Source organism: Suricata suricatta, chromosome 17, assembly GCF_006229205.1.
Source record: "Suricata suricatta isolate VVHF042 chromosome 17, meerkat_22Aug2017_6uvM2_HiC, whole genome shotgun sequence".
In the NCBI taxonomy this organism is placed as follows: domain Eukaryota; kingdom Metazoa; phylum Chordata; class Mammalia; order Carnivora; family Herpestidae; genus Suricata; species Suricata suricatta.
Window position 1 is genome coordinate 350,684 of NC_043716.1, and position 19,184 is coordinate 369,867.

At 62.0% G+C, this 19,184-nt stretch overlaps 2 protein-coding genes across 6 annotated transcripts in view; both read left to right on the forward strand.

Annotated features, from left to right (window-relative positions):
- SPNS3 (sphingolipid transporter 3 (putative)) overlaps nucleotides 1-13,685 on the forward strand; it is a 36,327-nt gene extending 22,642 nt beyond the window's left edge. For 3 of the 5 annotated variants that reach the window (XM_029927840.1, XM_029927843.1, XM_029927839.1), the window contains 4 exons: nucleotides 5,375-5,440; nucleotides 10,592-10,690; nucleotides 10,765-11,027; nucleotides 11,802-13,685. In XM_029927840.1, coding sequence (XP_029783700.1) covers nucleotides 5,375-5,440; nucleotides 10,592-10,690; nucleotides 10,765-11,027; nucleotides 11,802-12,228 — 855 coding nt within the window. In that variant the 3' untranslated portion in view covers nucleotides 12,229-13,685. The remainder of the gene's footprint in view (nucleotides 1-5,374; nucleotides 5,441-10,591; nucleotides 10,691-10,764; nucleotides 11,028-11,801) is intronic. The other 2 variants (XM_029927841.1, XM_029927842.1) reach the window with 2 other exon arrangements.
- The window catches only part of SPNS2 (sphingolipid transporter 2), a 34,731-nt gene continuing 27,893 nt past the window's right edge, over nucleotides 12,347-19,184 (forward strand). The window contains exons 1-2 of the mRNA XM_029928758.1: nucleotides 12,347-12,411; nucleotides 12,625-12,763. Coding sequence (XP_029784618.1) covers nucleotides 12,347-12,411; nucleotides 12,625-12,763 — 204 coding nt within the window. The remainder of the gene's footprint in view (nucleotides 12,412-12,624; nucleotides 12,764-19,184) is intronic.

A 19,184-nucleotide genomic window follows, 5' to 3' on the forward strand; every position in this document is an offset into this window, starting at 1 on the left:
TTGAGATGTGGTTTCCATACCCTACCAGTCGCCCCTTCAAAGTGCACACTTCTTTGGCTTTTCGTAGGTTCAGAGAGGTGCACTTGCCGCTGTCGCTTCAGGGACGTTTTCGTTGCCCCAAGAAGAATGTTCATATCTGTTCATCAGTCCCTCCCCGTCCGCCCCAGCCTGCCCCCACCCCGGCCCTGGGTAACCACGAAGCTACTTTCTGTCTTTATGGATTTGTTCATTCTGGATATTTCCTATAAATGGAATCGTATAATATGTCTAATATGTTTATATAAATTTACCTGAAGAAATTGAAGTGATTGTTTAAGTTCCCATTAATTTGAAGATTTTGGCCTTCCTGGTGAATCCAACCACGGAAGGGGGCCCCTGGCTCCTCATAGGCCCCCTTCCCTCCCCAGGCTCCTGGCGCGTTATTTCTCACTCTTGCTGGGGTTACAACCCCCACCGCCTGCCGTCCGAGCACGACCCTCACGTTGTCTGGGAGGGGTCCAGAGAGCATGGGCTCAGTGCCCACCAACCGTCCGTTCGTAGGGGACCCTCCGTCCCTGGTCTGTGTTCGGGCTCAGCCCCTACCTGGGGGGATTCTGGGGTCAAGTAATGAGTACCTAGAGAGACTGCACCTTTGGTCCGCTCATCTGTGGGGCCGTCTTCCCGTTGACTCTTCATCTGATCAGCACCTACTGGGTCTGAGACTCTCTGCTCACATGTTCTTTCCCTGTAGGTTTGCATTTGCTCCGTTGTCTTTTGGCACCAAATATTGCCATGGATAATAAAGTTAGCCTAACGTTAAAAAAATCCTGAATGCTGACTCGTTGCTTCCGTCTGGATACCTGAAGATTTTGTTATTTATTCTTGAAATTCACGGCTTAATCGCTGTGTTAGTTATCTTGTGTCGTGTAACAAATCATCCCTGAAGTAGCGGTTTAAGACAACACACAGGCATGATCGGCTGGGCTGGGTCCTCCCTCCGCCGGCTGCAGCGGGCGTCGGCCGGGTCTGCGGTTTCATCTGAAGGCCCGACCGGACGGGCCCCACCTCCAGCTGCCTGTGTGGTTGTTGGCCGCATTCGGACCCGGGGTGTGGTGGGTTGAGGGCCTCGGCCCCTCTGCTGTGGCTTGCCGTGTGGCCCCTTTCAACTGCAGCTCATGCCGTCAGGCCGGCAGGCTGGGAAGGCGCTAGCTGGTCTGTTGATACTCCGTCTCGTTCTCTCCCGTTCCCTCTGTGCCCAGCCTGGGCCTGGGCGGCTCTGGGCCGTTGTCGAACTTGTCCTGACCCCGCGTGGTGGCTCGGCCCTTGCTCCCCAGCCTCCCGTGGGGACACTCTCTCCTCTAAGCGGCTACAGTGTGGTCTGTGCTTTGGGTTTTCTGCGACCTGCGAGGTTCGCGGGGCTCACCCAGGCAGCGAGGAGACGGAGCCCGTGCGGGCCGGCGGCCCCAGGGCGATGCGGACAGGCTCTGCCACGCTTATCGGCCTTGAGCGAGTCAGAACCAGGTCATTGTGTGCTTCTGTCCACTCTCCCCCTCGTCCCCCAGGCCTTCCAGCATCTTCCCCGCTGGCTGTCAGGGGCGGGGACAAGGGGGCCTACTCGGATGTCTTCCCTCTAGGTGCGGGGGCCCTCGGGTGAGCGGAGGGCTTCCGCGCGCTGCTCCAGACCATCCGAAGTTCCCTTGGCTGCTGGATGGACCATGGGTCTCATTTGGTTCCATTTTCTTTGGGGAAAGGGAATTTTTTCTGACTTATTATTTTTTACGTTTGGGGGAAAGGAGAGTCTGTGACGCAGTCTGGCCCTCTGTCCTCACACAGAAGTTGCCCGAGATGATGTTTAAGGCCCCGTCCAGCCCAAACCAGATCGTCTTGCCCCAGGAGAGCCAGCTTTCCTGACACCAGGCCTCGCCAGGAGGGCGTGGATGCCGCGCCCCCTCAGCCTCGAAGACCCCTGAGCAAGGACCGGGGTTAGATGTATCTGCCCCACCGCCGCCCACGGGGGCGCGCACAGGGAGGCTGGCAGGGTCAGCCGGGACGCACGCCCACCAGAGCTGTGGTCAGGGCCGGCTAAGGACTCTGGGGCGGACGGGCCACCTGCCCTTGGCCCCTGCGGTGGCCAGATGGGCCGTGCAGATGCCCTGGTTCTGGGGGCTCTGCCGCAACTTGGTCCTTGGTGGCTCCTTTTTCTCTTGAGCAGAAGTAAGTGGCCTTGCTGGGTGAGGCCCCCCTGCCCTTCCCCTCAGGGCCACGCCTCCCTGCCAGGACCCAGCAGGTGCCTCCTGCCGGGTGGGAAGCCAAGCCCACACAGGGAGGCCACAGTCTGTCCCGGAGGACGCCGGAGCTCTGCCTCCTCGCCGCCTCGCGCCCCACCTGCCCGCCTGCTGGGCTGCGGCCAGCCCTGGGGAGCTGAGTGGTGCCCCTGTGCCCCGAAGCCAGTCCCTGCAATTACCGGCTGGCAGGCCCAGGGGCAAAGCGTGCCAGCGGCATGGCAGCTTGCTGGCGGCCGTCCGTGCCTGCCTGGGGCCTGTCCTGGCTGGCTCGGCCAGTGATCCGAGAAAGGGGAGGGTCGCGTCTGGGCTCCGCCCCAGCCCCCCTGAGCCTGGGGGGGGGGAGGGAGGTTGGCCGTCCTTCCTGCTCCTGGCGAGGCCTAGAAGCCAATCTTTGCAGTTCACAGGCCAGCAACTGCCCCTTCCTGCCACGGGCGGTGTCCGTCCTCGCTCGGGCCCCTCCCCAAGCCCACCTGGGCGCGTGGTGAGCATGCGCACATCCATGGGCGTGTGTGTGCAGGAGCAGGAGGGCACGCGTGTGCACGGGCGTGTGTGCTCGCGACTCGCCATCCGCATCACGAGACCGCAAGGACACTGCGTCCGTGCGTGTTCACCCTGCAGGCCCGTCCAGCATGCACGCCACTATTTGGCGGGTGCTTTTGCTGCACGTGGTGACGCTACAAAACTCCCCCCTTCGGCTGCCCTGCGTGGCGAGTGTGTGTGGCCCGAGTCATGAGTGTCCACGTGAGAGGGCTCATGTGTCTCCCACACGCACGGGTCTGTGTATGTGAATGCATGTGCACGTGTCACAGTGTGCACACGTGTCTCCAGCCAGGGGTGACTAAGGCTGGGGACATTCATCACCGCTGCTCCAGCTCGAGGGGAAAGTCCTCCTGAATCTGAAATGCAAGAGGCCAGAGGCCACGGGGCTCCCCGTTTCTCAGGCTCCCAGCAGCGTTCCCAGGGCCTCTCCCCCGGGACCTAAGTCCGGGTGCAGGGAGGCCAGCACAGGCGCCAAGGGCCAAGGGCAGAGTCCAGTTTCCCTTTTGGAAGTCCCCTCCGGGGCTGGCGTCGGGAGGGACGGTGGGGCCTGGGAAACTGCTGAGGAGGAGAGGATGGAGGCCAGGGCCGGGCTGTGGGCTGTCGGGGACCCAGACGTGCAGGAGCCCCATGGCGCTGTGTCTGGCTCGAGTGACAGGGTCCAGCAGGCTTTCCCAGAGGAGAGGCAGCTGCCAGGGGCCGGTCTGTGCTGGGTGTCAGAGGCCAGGGCGAGGAGCTGGGGGGCCTGGCTGTTGAGAGGCACCTGTGACCATCCAGCCCCAGGAGGGTGTCTGGACGGTGCCTGGGCTGCGGGCTGGGGCGCCCATGGAGCAGGGTCTGCACCCTCCTGGTTGGCCTCAAACCAGGGCCCTTTCGGGCTGGGTGTTGACCCGTGGAGCCGAGTGTGACTTGGCCACAGGAGCCCTGAGCTCCGAGACCCAGTTAGCACGCGGCCTGCTGGGGACGCAGGAAGAGGCACAGAGGCTCCTGCAGGAGCACCGGGACCTCACCAGGTGGCACCAGGGAGACCCCCCCAGAGGCTGGTGACCTCCTGGGGTCGCCGGGCAGGGCAGGGTGTCAGGCGGCTGGGTGATGACGGGGTGAGGACGCAGCCTCTGCTGCCCGGCCTCCGTCCCTCGAGGACGTCCAGGCGCGTCCCAGGAAGCCTGGCACGCTGGGCGGCTGATGGCTGCGGACTCCCTCTGCAGGCTCTGTTTCCAGGTCAGGATCCACCCGCTGCAGCTGGAGGAAGGAGAGTGTGTCTCCGTGGGGCGTGTGGCTGGGGGAAAACAGGGGGGGAGCTGCTCGTGGTGCGGGCTGCAAGGACAGGGCCGTCCGGGTGGAGGCCCAGGTGAAGCAGCGGGGAGGGTGTGAGAGCGGCCCGGGCTGTCCCGTGGTCCCAGGAGCCGGGCAGGCAGGCCCCTGCCAGGCTGGAATGTGGGTCTGCGGCCTGCGTGGCTTGGCCTGAGCCCTGCCTGCAGGGACTTCCTGGTCCCAGCGCCACCTCCCCGCAGGCCCTCCCCATCCTGGCCTTTCCTCTAACTTCCTCTGCCAGCCTCACCCACAGGGGTGAGGGGTTCGCCAGAAAGAGGCCTGGGGAGGAGCTGTGGGGAGTGGCCGGGGGTGGGGTGTCAAGAGTGGATGCGCCCGGGTCCGGGCAGGTGACAGGGCTCCTGCACTTCCTCTGCCCTGAGCTCCCTGGCCTTCCGGGAGCAGAGCCTGGGCTGCCAGCACAGCCCCGTGACTCCTGGAATGACTAATTCCAGCATAAACTCCTGGAGGCTCTGAGAAACGCCTTTTCCTCCCTTCTTGCTGCTTCATTAAACTCAGTTCCTGAGTGACGGGAGCAAGGACTGTCCTAATCCTCTGGCAGAGGTGGGGGCTCAGGGAGCCGGTGAGGACAGGCCCACAGCGACCCCTGGTCCCAGTAGTCAGTGGGGGCGGGGGGCCCAGGTACCAGGGCAAGGGGCAGGTTCTGGCCAGGGCCCAGAAGTCAGGCTCCAGGCCGGCTTTGCCCTGGGACTGCTGGTGACCTCTGACAGACCTTGGCCCCGACCCCAGCTTGGCCTTGCTCCCCTCCCCTGTGCTGCTCGAGGGGTCTGGGAAGGAGGTGGCCTGGGACGGGCTGTGGATGGGGTGCCCAGGCCAGGCAGGTGGGCTGGCCCACTGTGTGCACCTTATCAGTGTATGCCGGCCTTCGAGGGACAAGGAAGGTGGGCAAACTGCTCAGTGCCTGGGCCTCTCTCCTCTCCAGGCTGCTTTCCCAGCGTTCAAGCCCTGGCTGCCCCCTCCTGGGGCCCCATGGGGGACCTCAGCAGCTGGGCCTGGGGGCCGTCCATCAGGGAGCAGGCTGTTCCCAGGCCCAGGGCCTGGTGCTCTTCTCTGGGTCATGGCCGCTGGCCCGCGCAGACGGGAATGTCTGCCTGCGCTGGAGGCTGCTGGAACCGAAGACGCAGTTTAGGCCACCCCCGCCCCCGCAAACCTGGTGGCGCCTTTCTCTGTGCGGCCTGGGTCTCTCTGCGGTGGGAAGAGACCAGGCAGGGAGGGTTGGTGACCCGGGTCCTTGTCCACAGGTGCTCCTGGCCCTCGGGGAGCTGCTTCTGTCCTGCAACTGGGCGCTGGTTGCCGACATCCTGCTGGTAGGTGTGGGGTTGGCGTGGGGGGCGGGTCCTGGAGCCTCCGGGAGCCGAGGCAGCTGGGGGCTGTCTGTGGGGGGCTGGGTCTCTGTCGTGTGGCCTGGAAGCTGGAAGGGGCTTCAGAGACCATGTGGCGGGGACTGAGGTCATCGGACAGTTACTGTGGACCAGGCCTCCTAATGCTCTCAAACATCCTCTGACCATTGGCTCCATTTGGCAGATGAGCAAATGGAGGCTCAGAGAAGGCAGGTGCCCGGACCAAAGTCACACAGCATGGAAAGGCGCTGAGCGATGATGGGGGCCTAGGCTTTTCTGAATCCTCCCCTCATACTTTCTTGACTATACTTGTCGGCAAGCAGGGTCTGTCTGGGTGTGTGGACAGGGGCGTGGGACTTCAGGATCACAGCCACTGAGCCAGGTGGGGCCAGGCTGCCAGGCTGCCCCCATGTCTCAGGCTGAATCAAGGCCTGGCGTCTACCCGACCACGTGACTGCCCGACCATGCTCTGTGCAGCCTCCCCGCCTTCCCCCAGGACCCACCAGGGGGCACGCTGCACATGATGAGCTGTGCCCTTGTGGGTGACAGAGGACCCCAGACCTGGGGACCCTCACGAGCCCTGCCACCTCCAGGAAGCCTGGTGCAGTCCAGCACCGTGCACGGGGGAGCCGGGGGCCTGGCTACAGCCGACAGCTGCCCTACAGTGACCCAGTGCCGGGCCTGGTCCTGGACACAGGAGGCACCTGGCTTCCAGCCCCACTTCTGCCACTTACGAGCCGTGTGTGTCCTGGGCAAGTGGCTCTGTGTCTCCGAGCCCCCATGTCCTCGTGTGGACAGTGGGGTGAAATACTCGTGGTGACCGCATGTGAGGCTCTGGCAAGGCGCCCCCCAGCCCCCTAGCCCCCCACCCTCCACGGGACTTCGAGAGGGCCCTGGGGAGGTGCGATCACCTAATGAGTCCACAAGGCCTGCTTGCATAGGGCATAGGTGGTCTGCACCCCCACCACGGCCCAGGCTCAGCAGTGTAGACCACACTGCCCTTTGACTCCTGGGGTGGGGAGGCGGATGAGCTGCGGGGCTGGCGGTCTTATCTGCCCCCCGCTCCAGCCCCAACTTGGCCACAGAGCGGGTGACGGGCCCTGGGCCTCAGGCTCCTTGAGGCGGCCAGGCCCTTGTAGTGTCTTCTTCAGGGGGTGGCCCCCTTTCAGGCACCGGGAGCCTGACTCCCCCCACCCCCGACTCTGACCTCTGGGTGTTCAGACAGAGCTGAAACCTGACCCCCAGGGCGCTGCCCCTTTCCACACGGGGCCCCAGGTGCCCCAGGTGCCTGAGGGCTGTGCCCGGGTCATCACCTGTCTGTGTTTGCAGGAATGATTAACCTGGCAGAGCCAGGCTCTTTGTGGCGCCGTGTGTGTGCACATGTGTGTGTGCGCATGTGCGTGTGCACGCGTGCTGGGGGCAGGGGAGGGTCAATGGAGCCAGCCAGCCGTGGTTTGACCCCTCGGACTCTGCCGGCTGGAGCTGCCCTAGGAGCTGTGCTAGGTGTGATCCAGATGGGTCGATGCTCCCTCTGGTGCTCTCCTGGCTTGGAGCCTCCGGGCCCCAAAGCTTCGCAAGTCTCTGCATCCCAGGAAAGCTTCCCCCCCTTCCCTGCCTCCCAGCTTCCTGAAACCGCTTAGTGGAGGATTGACACTGGACACTTGGGTGGCCAGAGCTGGGCCATCCTGCAGAGCTTGGAGCTCGGTCCCCAACAGAGAAAGTAGGGGCTCCAGGAGGGAGAGGCCTTGGGCCACAGGCAGGTGAAGGGCAGGCTGTGGGGGACAGGGGGTGTGCAGGCAGGGTGGGCGTGGGCAGGGAGGAAGGCAAGGAGGGAGGTCACTGGAGGTGAGGCGGGAGCAGCCCTCAGGGTCAGGGACGGCCAGACTGTGGAGGCAGGTCTGGTGGGTTGAGCTCCGGGCGGGGAGTGAGTGGAGGTCCCATCTGCCGGCAGGCACTTGCCCACGAGGTCGAGGGGGCCCCGGGGACCGAGGAGGCCTGTAGGCCCCGCCGGCATCCCGTACCCTGGGTACTCCTGGGGGTCAGTGTGGGCTCCGCGGCCCCACAGCAGTCCTGCTGAGGGACACTGTTCTTCTGACCCTCTCGTCCACAGGGACCACCCGGACATCGGGGAAGAGACCCCAGGGCTCTCACAGCTCAGTGAGAACGAACCAGGTTTGGGAGACTTTTTGTCCTCAGAGTCTGGTTCGGGGGAGTCCACACTGGGGTCCAAGGCTGTGCCTTTCTTTCTTTTTTTTAAATGTTTTATTTATTTTTGAGACAGAGACAGAGCTTGAGAGGTGGAGGGGCAGAGAGAGGGAGACAGAATCGGAAGCAGGCTCCAGGCTCTGAGCTGTCAGCCCGGAGCCTGACATGGGGCTCGAACCCACAAAGTGAGATCATGATCTGCACCGAGGTTGGAGGCCACATGGTGTCCCTTTCTAATGAACTTCCCAGGGGGTCCCCATGTAGAGGGTCCTCTGAGCACCCTGGGAGAGCCCTGGTCAAGTGCAACTCTCCGGGCTGGGGGCCCCTTGCCAGACTCTGCCTGGCCCCTGTGACGGGATGCTCACTCCCTTAACCCCAACAAGCCCCTGCGTCCTGGGAGCTCAGTGACGAAGAGAATGTGGCCCTGGCACGGCGGAGGCTGGCCTCAGACACACCCCCAGCACCCGTCCCTGCCCCAAGGAAGGTCCTGCTCCCAAGGCACCGGTCCAGCCTGGGTCCCCTTAGTGATGGCGTCTCCAGCTCCCTCCCCGGCGTCCCCGCGTCCTGTCTGTGCAGAAGTGGATCTCACCCCCCCTCCCGGTCTGTCCTCCGTGGTCCCGGAGCCCCGCTGCCAGGCACACCCGCACCTCCTCAACAGCCTTCTCCCCCCGCCGGGGTTATCTCCCTGCTGTTCCTCTGCACCCTTGTCTCAGAGCGCCCCTGCCCTGCCCACCCGCCTGTCTCACCCTCCCCAGCGAGTCTGCGTGTGAGGCCTGAGGGGGGATACAGGAGGCAGGCTGCCAGGGAGGTTGCACCTGGCGGTTGCCGCTCTGACTTTCTGGCGGCCCTTGGTTGCCGCTGGTTATGCCCCAGGCTGCACAGGGAACAGGTCTTCTGAGAAGGGAGAGCCAGAAACAGAGGTGCTTTGTCTCAGAATAGAGTGAGCCGTTTTAGGAACCCAGAGCCTGTCACTTCTAAAATTACCTGCTGGGCTTTCCAGCTGCCGGCAGGGCCGGCTCCGGCCCCTTGCGCCGCCTCCGGCCCCCTGCACCACATGGAGGCAACAGGACCCCAAGCAGGCAGGAGACCCACCTCTCCTGGTCTGGGCCCAGCAGCTCCTGGGGGCATGGACCTTACTCCGAGGGTCCAAGCAGCTGGTGTGGATTTTTCCAGGCCTGCAGGCCCCATCCTCTGGGAGGGTCTAGAACCACCAGCGGAATCACATAATTACAGGCAAGACAAAGCACTGGCGGAAGGTGCAAAGCCATGGTCAGCTCCTTCTCTGGCCCGTCAGCCAGTCTCAGTCAGGGTTAGAGGTCCAGCCTCCCTTGGCACCTGGACGGAGCATCAGCGTCAGTGACCGGGGGCAGCTGGTTGTCACCCACACAAGCGACTCCGGCCTCCCAGCCCTGCCTGCCCGTCCTGTGGGTCCAGGCGCTGGCTCCTGCCTCCATGCCTCTGCTCACTCTGTTCCCCCTCAGAATGCCCTTCCCTGCTCGCTCTGCCAATTATCCACGCACAGGGCTGTGTGAGCTCGCCCTCCTTGTCCTCCTGTGTCTCCGTGTGTGCCGTAGCTGACACACAGACGCTGCCGGACAGACTCCTCCTTGCTTGTAACACTGAAGTGCACAAAGGTCAGGTCCTGGAGGGTCAAATGCCCGCCCGCTGCCTCCTGGCTGGGTGGCCCTGGGAAGGTTACTTCCCTGCCTTCGGAGGGTTTCCTCATCTGTGACCTGTGGGTAACAGTCACACTTCGCTCATGGGCTGGTCGAGTGGATCTATAAAATGTCTACGGGAGATGCATAAAATGCATACAGGAGGCACTTAATAAATGCTAATTGTTATCGTCCTCTGCTAGGTCTTGGGGATGGGGCTGTGGGGTGGCGAGCTCCTCCTTGGGACCATGTGGCCTCAGCGTGAGCCCCTCCTCCTTTGCTGCAACCTGGCTTCTGGCTGGGTTTCTCCTGGGACCAGTCTTCCAGATGGTTCTACTGGACTCATTCGCTTGGCAGACTTTCAGCTGGTCCGCTCTGGGCCTGACGTCCTGCTAGGGTCCAGGAACCTCCAGAGAACGGGGGCTCTGCTGCCTGGACAGTGTAGGGGTGTGTAGGGGGGAGACGAAGGAGGAACTTCCCAGCGTGGGGGATGTGCGTTCCCTGAGGGTGCACGCAGGGGTTGTGGGAGCTCAGGGCAGGCCCCTGAGCTCTGGGAAGGTCGGCCCTGAGGGACGGGTAGGGTGCTCCCCCTGGGCCCGAGCCTCAAAGGCCCTCCAGGCAGAAGGTGGACCACGTTCAAGTGTCTTCAAGCCCTCTGCTTCCTGGGGCCAAAGGGCCTGATTTCTGTCCGACGGCCACGAACACATCCCTCCAGTAGTTTTGATTATCATCCCTGAGTCGGGTGAGGAGACCGAGGCACAGAAAGGCACAGCGACTTGCCTGAAGGCACACAGCCAGCAAGTGGGATCGGAGCCCACTCTGACTTCAGAATTCACACCCTGACCCTCGACCCTGCTCCATGAGGTGGAGGGGGGGGAATCTCTCCAGCAAGGCAGCCTGCCCAGCGGGGCTCGAACTTCCTGCGGGGCCGTGCCGTCGGGGCTGCTGCGCCCAGGCACACAGACCCTCTCCTGGCCAGGCCAGCCTGCCTCCTGGGCCCTGAGCTGGGATGCCCCAGCCCCGTCACTGTGAGTCAGGGCCAGGCCTGCTCTCTGCCCTGTCCCAGGGCAGAGCCTCCTCAGGGGCCTTGGCGCTCCCATCCCCGGAGGGCCTGGCGTCCTAGTGCTGGGGCTTCGTCAGCCCCTTCCTTCCTGCTCGCTGGGCCAGCCTGTCTGCCCTCCGGGCGGGTCCCTGGCCACTGGGGACAAGGGCACCACGCGCTGCCCTCAGGGGCTGCCCCGTGTCCTGTGTTTTGCAGTCGGTGGTGGTGCCCAGGTGCCGTGGGACAGCAGAGGCCCTGCAGATCACAGTGGGCCACATCCTGGGAGACGCCGGCAGCCCTTACCTCACTGGACTGGTGAGCAGCAGCCCCTGGGGGGCGTGGGGTGGGGAGGGGCCGCCAGGGCCTGCAGCCTGCCCCTCTCTCCGCAGATATCCAGCAGCCTGCGCGCCGGGCGCCCAGACTCCTACCTGCAGGCCTTCCTCAGCCTCCAGCAGAGCTTCCTATGCTGTGCGTTCATCATCGCCCTGGGCGGTGGCTGCTTCCTGCTGACTGCGCTGCGTCTGGAGAGTGACCAGGCCCGGGCCCAGGTGCCTGGCACAGGTACCCTGCCACGCACACCTAGCACCTGCACCAGGCTGGGGCCGAGCCCACCGGGGCCAGCCGCGCTGGCCACCCCCAAGCCAGCTGGTTGGTTCGTTTTCTCATTGGTTCGTTCAATCATTACGCCCCTGCCATGTGCCAGATGTAGGGGAGGAAACACGGAGTCCAAGCCCTTGTGGAAGGTAGAGCCAGAAGGGAAGCGCGAAAGACAGAGAAAGTTCAAGGTGATCTGTGCCTTAGGGAGGCATCAAGCAGGCAAGTGGGGAGGGAGAGAGCCACGTGGGGGCAACTTGCCATTTTTCAAAGGGTTGTCATAAGGGTCCTCACTGCACAGGTGACACTGACCCTGAAGCAAAGGGTTGGAGGGGGAGGGGCAGTGAGCCCTGCAGCTATTTGGGGCTGGAATGCAAGTGCAAAGGTCCTGAGGTAGGAATGTAGCTGATGTGTTAGAGGCCCGGCGAGGAGGCCAGTGTGGCTGGAGCAGGAGCACGGGGCACAGGGGTGGGGACAAAGGTGACAGTAAGGAGACAGCGCCGGCAATTGAGGGCCTTGTAGGGACCATGGCCTTAGCTCTGAGTGAGACAGAGCCACTGTGTGGTTTCACAGACAGGCCCAAGGTGTCTTACTTGTCAGCACGTGGTTGCAGGGTTGAGAACAGACTGGGGAGGGTTGGCCTTGAAGGAGAGAGGCCTCAGGAGGCCCTGCAGCCCCAGGGGAAGCGGGGGGCTGGGACCCTGGTGGGGCGCTGAGGGTGGGGGGAGGGTCATGTCTGGAATTCATCCTGCCTGTGGAAGCTGTGCCCAGGCCTGGCCCTGGGGCGCCTCTGGCCTCCCCGAGGGCTGGCTGAGCGCCCTTCCTCCCATAGGGACCCCGGACAGCAAGGACATGGAGAGCCAAGCCCTGCTTTCTGGCGCAGGCACCGCCACAGAGGACCCCTGAGGACCCCGCCCCCAGCCCCCCTCCCGCCACAGCATCAGGGCCCTGTCCCCCTCTGGCTGTGGCTCAGGGCCCCCGGCCGAGCTGCACCTGCCATTTCTTCCCTCCAGCCAGAGAGCTGGCAGGGCCTGTGGCGGGGGATTGAGCTGTCAGCACCCTCAGCGGGAGGCCTGGGCCCATGCCTCCGCCCAGTGCGGCAGCCCTGGGTCCGCAGCCCGGTCACCGGTGGGTCCGGATTAAAGGTGGATTTCAGGCCTTTTAGGATCATGTTCTTTACAGCCTCAAGGTGTCTCTGCTGTGGGGGTCAGAGAGGAAGCCCCGGGCAGGGGTTCAGGGCTGCCGGGCGAGGGTCCTAGGTGTTCCCCACCCTGGACGGCTCACTCGGACCCAGGCCCCCCGCTCTGCAGGTCGGTAGAGCACAGGACACCCCTTTGCCTGAGTTACCCTTGGAACAAAAGGCCAGGGTTTGCCGATATGGCTTCGAGCTCCCGGAGGAAGAGCCCCTCACCCCCCACAGACTGGGCTGCCCTGGAGCCACGGTAGGGTGCTGGCCCCCCAGCTCCCCACGGCTCACGCTCTGATCCCAGCACAGCCCGCGGGGAGGGCTGGCTCTGCGGGGCTGCACTTGCCACTGCGATCAGAGCAGCTGCACCCAGCAGGCCCTGCAGGAGGCCGACAGCTCGAGGGGGGCAGCTGTAGGGGGGCCATGTTCTTTGTGCCCTCCTCCCGTGCCCGCTGGGCCCGCCTCCCAGCAGCTGTGGGGGCCAGACTCACGATCACCTCCTGACCCTCACTTCCTCCCTGCCCGCCTCCCTGCCCTCCTGCCGGATGGACAAGCCCCGGGAGCTGGACTCCAGCTCCCCCAACGCCTGTCCCCCTCTTCAGCCCTCGGCTAGGGGTGCCCATCTCCAGGCTGGCCAGCCCCTCCACCCACAATTTGATGCTTGCTGCTCATAAAACAGGCTGCCCCTGAAATTATTTTTTAAAAGTCTACATGGCAAGGGACCTGTACCCTGTTACAGTGTACACCGGGGTCCCCACACCCCAAGCCGTTCTCCTGACCCTCAACTCGTTTCTGACCCCATGTACCCGGAGAGGGTGTCAGAGTCCACGGGCTAAGGGTTTGGTCCTGCAGGACTGCCCCGCCCCCCCATCCCCCCAGGGATCCAGTGCAAGTCCAGGCTGCCGGCTCTACTTCTGACTGATCGGCTATGGGTCGGAGGTTCCCAGGAACCCCCCACCCCGTGGGTCCCGCTGGTCTGCTGGGGCCTCCAGAATCTGGGGAAATGCTGTGCTCCCTGCAGCACCTGCTTGTTATAAAAGTCCTCTGAACCCCGTCCTTCCGGGTTTCCTGGTGCCCAGCCCGGCTCCTCAAATCATTGGTCCCTGGTGACTGACTGGGCCTCTGGCCCCTGATGGGTCCCCAGGGGCCAGGGGTGGGACTGGGGGTGCCAGCCTTCTGGTCACGTGGGGGCTGCTCCTGGCTACCACCCCCCCTTAGGTGGGGTCCAAAGGCCATCTCACTAACAAACAAAAGGCATCTTTAGGGTTCTCTGGCATTTAGGAAATTCCAAAGGTTTTAGGAGCTCTGGCCGGGAAATAGGATGAAGACCAAACATGGATTCCTTTTATAGGTCACAGGATCACCCTTCTTTCCCCCCAAGGAGGCTCCCGTCCGTGTGGGAGCCAGGATGCCATGTCCCCACTTAGGGCCCAGCTGTGTTTAAGAGTGGCATTGAGAGGACACCTGGGTGGCTCATTGATTAGGCATCTGACTTAAGCTCAGGTCATGATCTCACGGTTTGTGGGTTCGAGCCCCAGGCCGGGCTCTGTGCTGACAGCTTGGAGCCTGGAGCCTGCTTCGGATTCAGTGTCTCCCTCTCTCTCTCTGCCCTTCCCCTGCTCATGCTCTCGCTCTCAAATAAACATTAAGAAAATAATAAAAAATAAAACAGAGGGGCATTGAATGTGGCTTTTCCAGCCCACATTTGTGTGATTCTCACCGGTTGGGTCCAGCCCCATGGAAGCCTGGCTCTGGGGTCTGAACCTTCCTCCCTGCAGTTCTGGGAAGGCCCCTGTGAGGCTCCGTTCCCAGAACACAGACAAGGGCTTGTCACGAGTCAGAACAGCCACTGGCCCCCCAGCCCAGAGTCCAGCGGCTGGGGGGAAGGGTCAGACACTTTGTCCCTACAAGTTCCGGAAACAGGTGTTGGGTTCAGCGGTGCCCACCTTGATTGTGGACCTCACACAAGACATGGAAGCACCAGGCCAACTGAGGCCACCTGTGGGCAGAGGAAGGGTTACGAACCCCAGGAGCCCCTGCGCAGGTGGGGAGGGGCCAGCAAAGCCAGAAGAGGCAGATTCCCTGGAGAGAGTGGGACAGAAGGTACCTGATGTGTCTTGGAGTGGGGGTGTGCTTTGGAGGAGGGGAGGAGGCAGGAGGAGCTGGGGCTCGAATCCAGAGCAGTTCCTTCAGACTCCATGCATCCTGGTGTTCGGGTCGCTAGGCGGGGCAGGGCGGTGCTTGCCGGGATGAGGGCAGAATACCCAGCCCGGAGTTTGTAGGGTGTTATCGTCCAGCGTGTTCGGGGGAGGCAGGGGGGCCAGGGCTGGCGGGGGCCGGGAGTGAGAGCCCGGCCTCCTGCCCCGGGTGGCATAGGTGCGGGTCTGTGCGAGCCCAGCCGCTGGGGCTGCAGAGGTCAATGGATCACACCTGTCTGCCCTAAAGGTCCCTTGTGAGCAATCCCAGGCGCTGATCTCTCGCGGGCGGAGGTCCGCCCAGCAGGACGAGGCCCTCAAGCCCCAGCCGCTCCCTCAGCGTGTCTCCGTGTTTACGGCAACGCGCCGACTTCCGGCCCCAGGTGTGATCCCGGCACACAGGTGCGCGTGTCCGCGTGCGAGCACGTGAGGGCATGGGGTGGGTCAGCCCGTCTTCCGCCCTGACCTCAGGCACGGGGGCTGGGAGGCTCGCCCTGACCCCGCCCAGTGCCCCTGCATCGCCAGACACTGTTCTGTCCGTTTCATTCCCTGAAGGGTCTGTTTTTCCTCCGGGTCTGAGTGGGACTGTGAGGGTTTTGGACGCGGCCTGTAGAGAGAGCCGGCAGGAGGCCACTGATGCCAGGCTTCGCCATACACGGAGCCGTGTGACTCCGTGTGCTCTGTCCGTGTGACCGTACCAGTTAGGGTTGTTAGGTGGTGTGCAGAAGAAACTGAATGACTTAGGCAAGAAAGGCATTTGTTGGAAGCACAGTAGGAACTCACAGGATTGATGAGAACATTGCAGATTCAGAAGCCAGGGCTCCTGGGCCATCCTAATGGGGACCTTCACCAAAGCACCGATTTTCCCTATTTTCTTGCCACCCTACTCAAGATTTAAAATGCTGGGTGGGAGAGTCCAGTTGGACCCCATGGCAACTCCTTCATTTTTAGCTCCATTAAAACCAAGAAAGCAGGTGCTGCCGGGAAGGGGGATGGACCCTGAACAGCAATGGAAGAAAAGCCAAAGATGGCGTCCATTCTGATGTTCTCGGGCAGGCCACCGGCTCGCTCTCAGGGGCAGTGTCTTGGCATGACCGGGAAGAAACTGGGCTCCATATCCTTCAAGGGAGTCTTTGTTTCTGATAGTCTGAGTCCACGGTCAAAGGAGACTGAATCTTCTATAATTTAGAAAGCATTAAAAATGTTCAAATGACAGAACAGGAACTTCTGTGTTAGTGGGGACTCAGAGCCATCTGTTCTGAGCAGGAGAGAGAAGCAGGGACAGAGCATTCTGAGCAAAACTGGCGAGGCCAGCCCAGGCTGGGGGTGGAGGGGCTCTGACAAGTCCCGTGTTGGTGATGGCGGGAGCAGAGAGGGAGCACCATCTCCCCCACGGTGGGTGCTGACGTGTGGGGAAGGTAATCAAAGGGTGGAGGCAAATGGCACATGCACGTGGCAGGTAAGGGAGGGTGGAGTTAGTTCAGGGAGAAAACGCCTTTTCCAGAGGAGCCAGGAGAGGAATGTGGCTGGTTCCTGAGTCACTCGGAGCAACAGATACACGATGCAAATCAACACACACTTCCTGAGCACCTGCTAAATGTCATCTACTCATTCAATCAACAAACATCCTCTGAGTGCCTCTGCACTGGGCTGTGGAGGTGAATCAGACAGGGTATGGGCCCTTGAGGCTCACAGTTGCTGGTGGGGCAGGGCTGGGGGCGGTGGACTCATGTACAAACACAATCAGCACAATGGGTTTGGTGCGAGGAAGGGAGGGCTACTTGAGTAGAGGAGGACACGACCATTGCTCAGGTGTCAGGAGGGCTTTCTGGAGGAAGTCATGGTCTGTGCTAGTTTCTGAGGGCAAGTAGAAGGGGTGAGCTGGATAGACCCCCCCCACCCCAGGCAGCGCAGCACTAAGGGCAGGGGGAGGGGGTGCCCACGTGACGCTCTCCGTGGTCCTGAACCGCATTGTGTTGAGGGGAGAGCAGGACCTACAGACAGACTCCCCCATCCCTGCCACCCCTCCAGGCTCCAGGAAGTATAGCAGCCCTGAGTGAGGTCAGGGAGCACTGTTTTCAGTGTGCTGGACTGTAATTTTGAGAGCCAAGCAGTAGGATCTGAAGCTGGAGATTGGCATGGGTCATGAAGGGTTATGACCGGTCTTGGAACCTAGGTATTTTTATCCTGTAGCCAGTGGGGAACCATGGAAAGGTCATGTGCAAGGTAGGGATGGGGTCATGTTGGTGATTTAGAAAGTCACTGGCAAGAAATATGGAGAAAAGGCTGGAAGGGGATTTTGGGGCAGGTGTGGTAAGTTTTAAAAAGGTGAGACAGGAGAGTCAGTGGGCAATGGGAGGCTGGGGGTTTTAAAAAGAAGAAAGTGGACAGGCCCTAGATATAGGAGTTGAGGGGGAAGGAGTCCCAGATGGCCCCCTGCATCCTGCTCAGTGATGGTGAGGATATGGTGCTATTTGCCAAGAGATAAATGACACTAGGATGAAGCAGGCTTAAGGGAAAGATGAGTTCAGTTTTGATTGTGCTGAGTTTAAGGAGCTGCAGGATATCTGGGGTGGGGGAGGACGTTCATATGGACCTTGAGCTTGGAGATGAGGCCACATCTACAGATGGAGACTGGGATGCCAAGAGCACGTGGATGGTTGTTGAGAGCCTGCTAAGGGCGAGTGTGCCCAGTGAAAAGGGAAGAAACTGAGGCCTGAGTCCTGGGGGATGGGTGGAGAGGACTGAGCTGGTTCTGAGCCTTGGGGAAGCTGGTGTTTCTGAGAGCGTGCTCTGGAAGGCTCTGGACACCTTACAGGCGCGCATGGGACACCACAGTCTCTCCCTCTGCCTGGGAGACCCACAGTGTACACTCTGAGGTTAAAGGCTCTGAAAAGTCCAGTCCCTCAGTCAGGAAACCAAATACACTTGCCTTCAGGATACTGGCCACAGCGTCCTGTGCCCATTGTTTTGAGTTGTGGTGGAATCCTCAGGAACGTAGAGGGAATTCGGCCTGGCACTGCGTGCTTCCAAGAAAGCATTCCTGGAGGAGCCAAGAGCAGCAGTGGGGGGCGTCCGAGGCGGTGCACCTGCCCCTAGAGCAAGTCCCAGGGCTCCTCAGGTGTGTGACCTTGAGCACATTACTTCTCTTCCCTGAGCCTCAGTTCCTTCACTGGTGACATGGAGAAAAGGGCCCTGTACGTCTTCTGGCCGATGGTCCCATGGTCCTGCCAGAGGCTCTCTCAGGGCACCACTGTGACTGGCCCAGGACTACACAGACAGAAAACACTGTAGTCCTTCCTACCGCCCGCCCTCGGTGCCCCATATCTACCCAGAGACTTGCTCTAGAGAGTGCCTTTGAGTTAAAATCCCAGTAAACCCACACCCTGAGAATAGCTGCTCAGAGGCCCCCCCCCCCCCCGACACTTGAAAGGTCAAAACTTGACCTCTTCCCCTGCTCCAGGCCTACCGGGGGCTGGAGAGGGAGTGTTCCCCTTTCCGGCCAGGAGATAAAACTTCCTGGGCAGGGCTACGGCTGAAAGGAGGAGGAATTCTGTCGAGTGGGAAGGGGATCTTGGGGTCGGGCTCTGAGCCATGGTTGTGTCTCCTTCCTGGCTGGGCACTGTCCCCTAGCTGGCACCACCCCACAGTGATGAGGGGCATTGCCGGGGCCGGATCCCAGCCCCGTGGAGCTCCTGGGTCTGCACTGGCCTGGTGAGCAGCAGGACACCCAGCAGAACTTTCCTTACTCGGCTTCAAGCTGCAAAGAGGCAGCAAGGAACTTTCAGAATGGAGTCTGTTTCCTGGGCCTTCCGTGACAGTCACCCATACCCAACACACCGACGCATATTTTTAGTCACCTTGCAGAATTTAAAATACACCTCGAAGGCGCCAAGAAACAGCAGCTTGGGGATTAACTCTGCTCTCAGCAGGGAGGGGGTGCCTCGTGCCGCATCACCCGTTGGCTATGCCATGACTCACTGTGGCCAGTGCTTTCATGGGATTCACCTGCTGGTGCACTTGGGGAACTGAGCTCCCAACCCAGGGGGCTGGTATCAGAGCCCTCACTCAGCACCAAGCCTGCAAGTCCACGATGAGGTCTTTTCTGGGCCCGATCTGGGCAACATGGGGGTAATTCTGGTTTCCCAGGCTATGTGTAGTGCCAACATTCTGTCCCCAGCACTTTCTATAGGATTTTCGTTTCAGTCAAAGCCTCAAACAGATGAAAGGGGTAGGTTTGGGGCTGGGGCACAGAACCACAGCACCTCCGAGAGGGGCGACGGCGGTGACCGTGGCCCTGAACACAGAAGGTGACCATGCTCCATCGGAGACAGGACTCGCCCTTCCCCAGGAGGGGTGGTGGTGACCATTCACAGACTTCCATACTGAATGAATTCTGTTCTCCCATCGACCCCCGCCTCTTGGGAGAGACCCTGGGACCTAGGGAGATCTAGGGGTCTGCCCAGGGTCGTGCCTCCTGTCCTCCATTCTGCGCTTTGCCCCCTCCCTAGCGCGCAGCTGGCAGGCTGATGCTTGGGGAGGCCCCTTAGGCATGCCCTGCGTCTGGTGGGCCCGTCTGGTGGAGCCCGGCTCGCCCTGCCAGGGACCGCCTCTCTGTAGGGGCGGGGGTAGGGTCTCGGCGCGCGCACAGGCACGGGACCAGGGAGCGGTCAGGAGCTGGATCTGGGTGTCCCTGAGGAGGTGGGCAACACAGCCCTCTGCGCCTGGCGGAGGCCGGGGGCCTGCTCCTCGCTTTCCCCGGACCGATTAAGTCAGGGCGGTGAGTAGCCGCGGGCCGGCGCTCTCTCCGGGACGCCGTGCGCCCCGGCCGGGT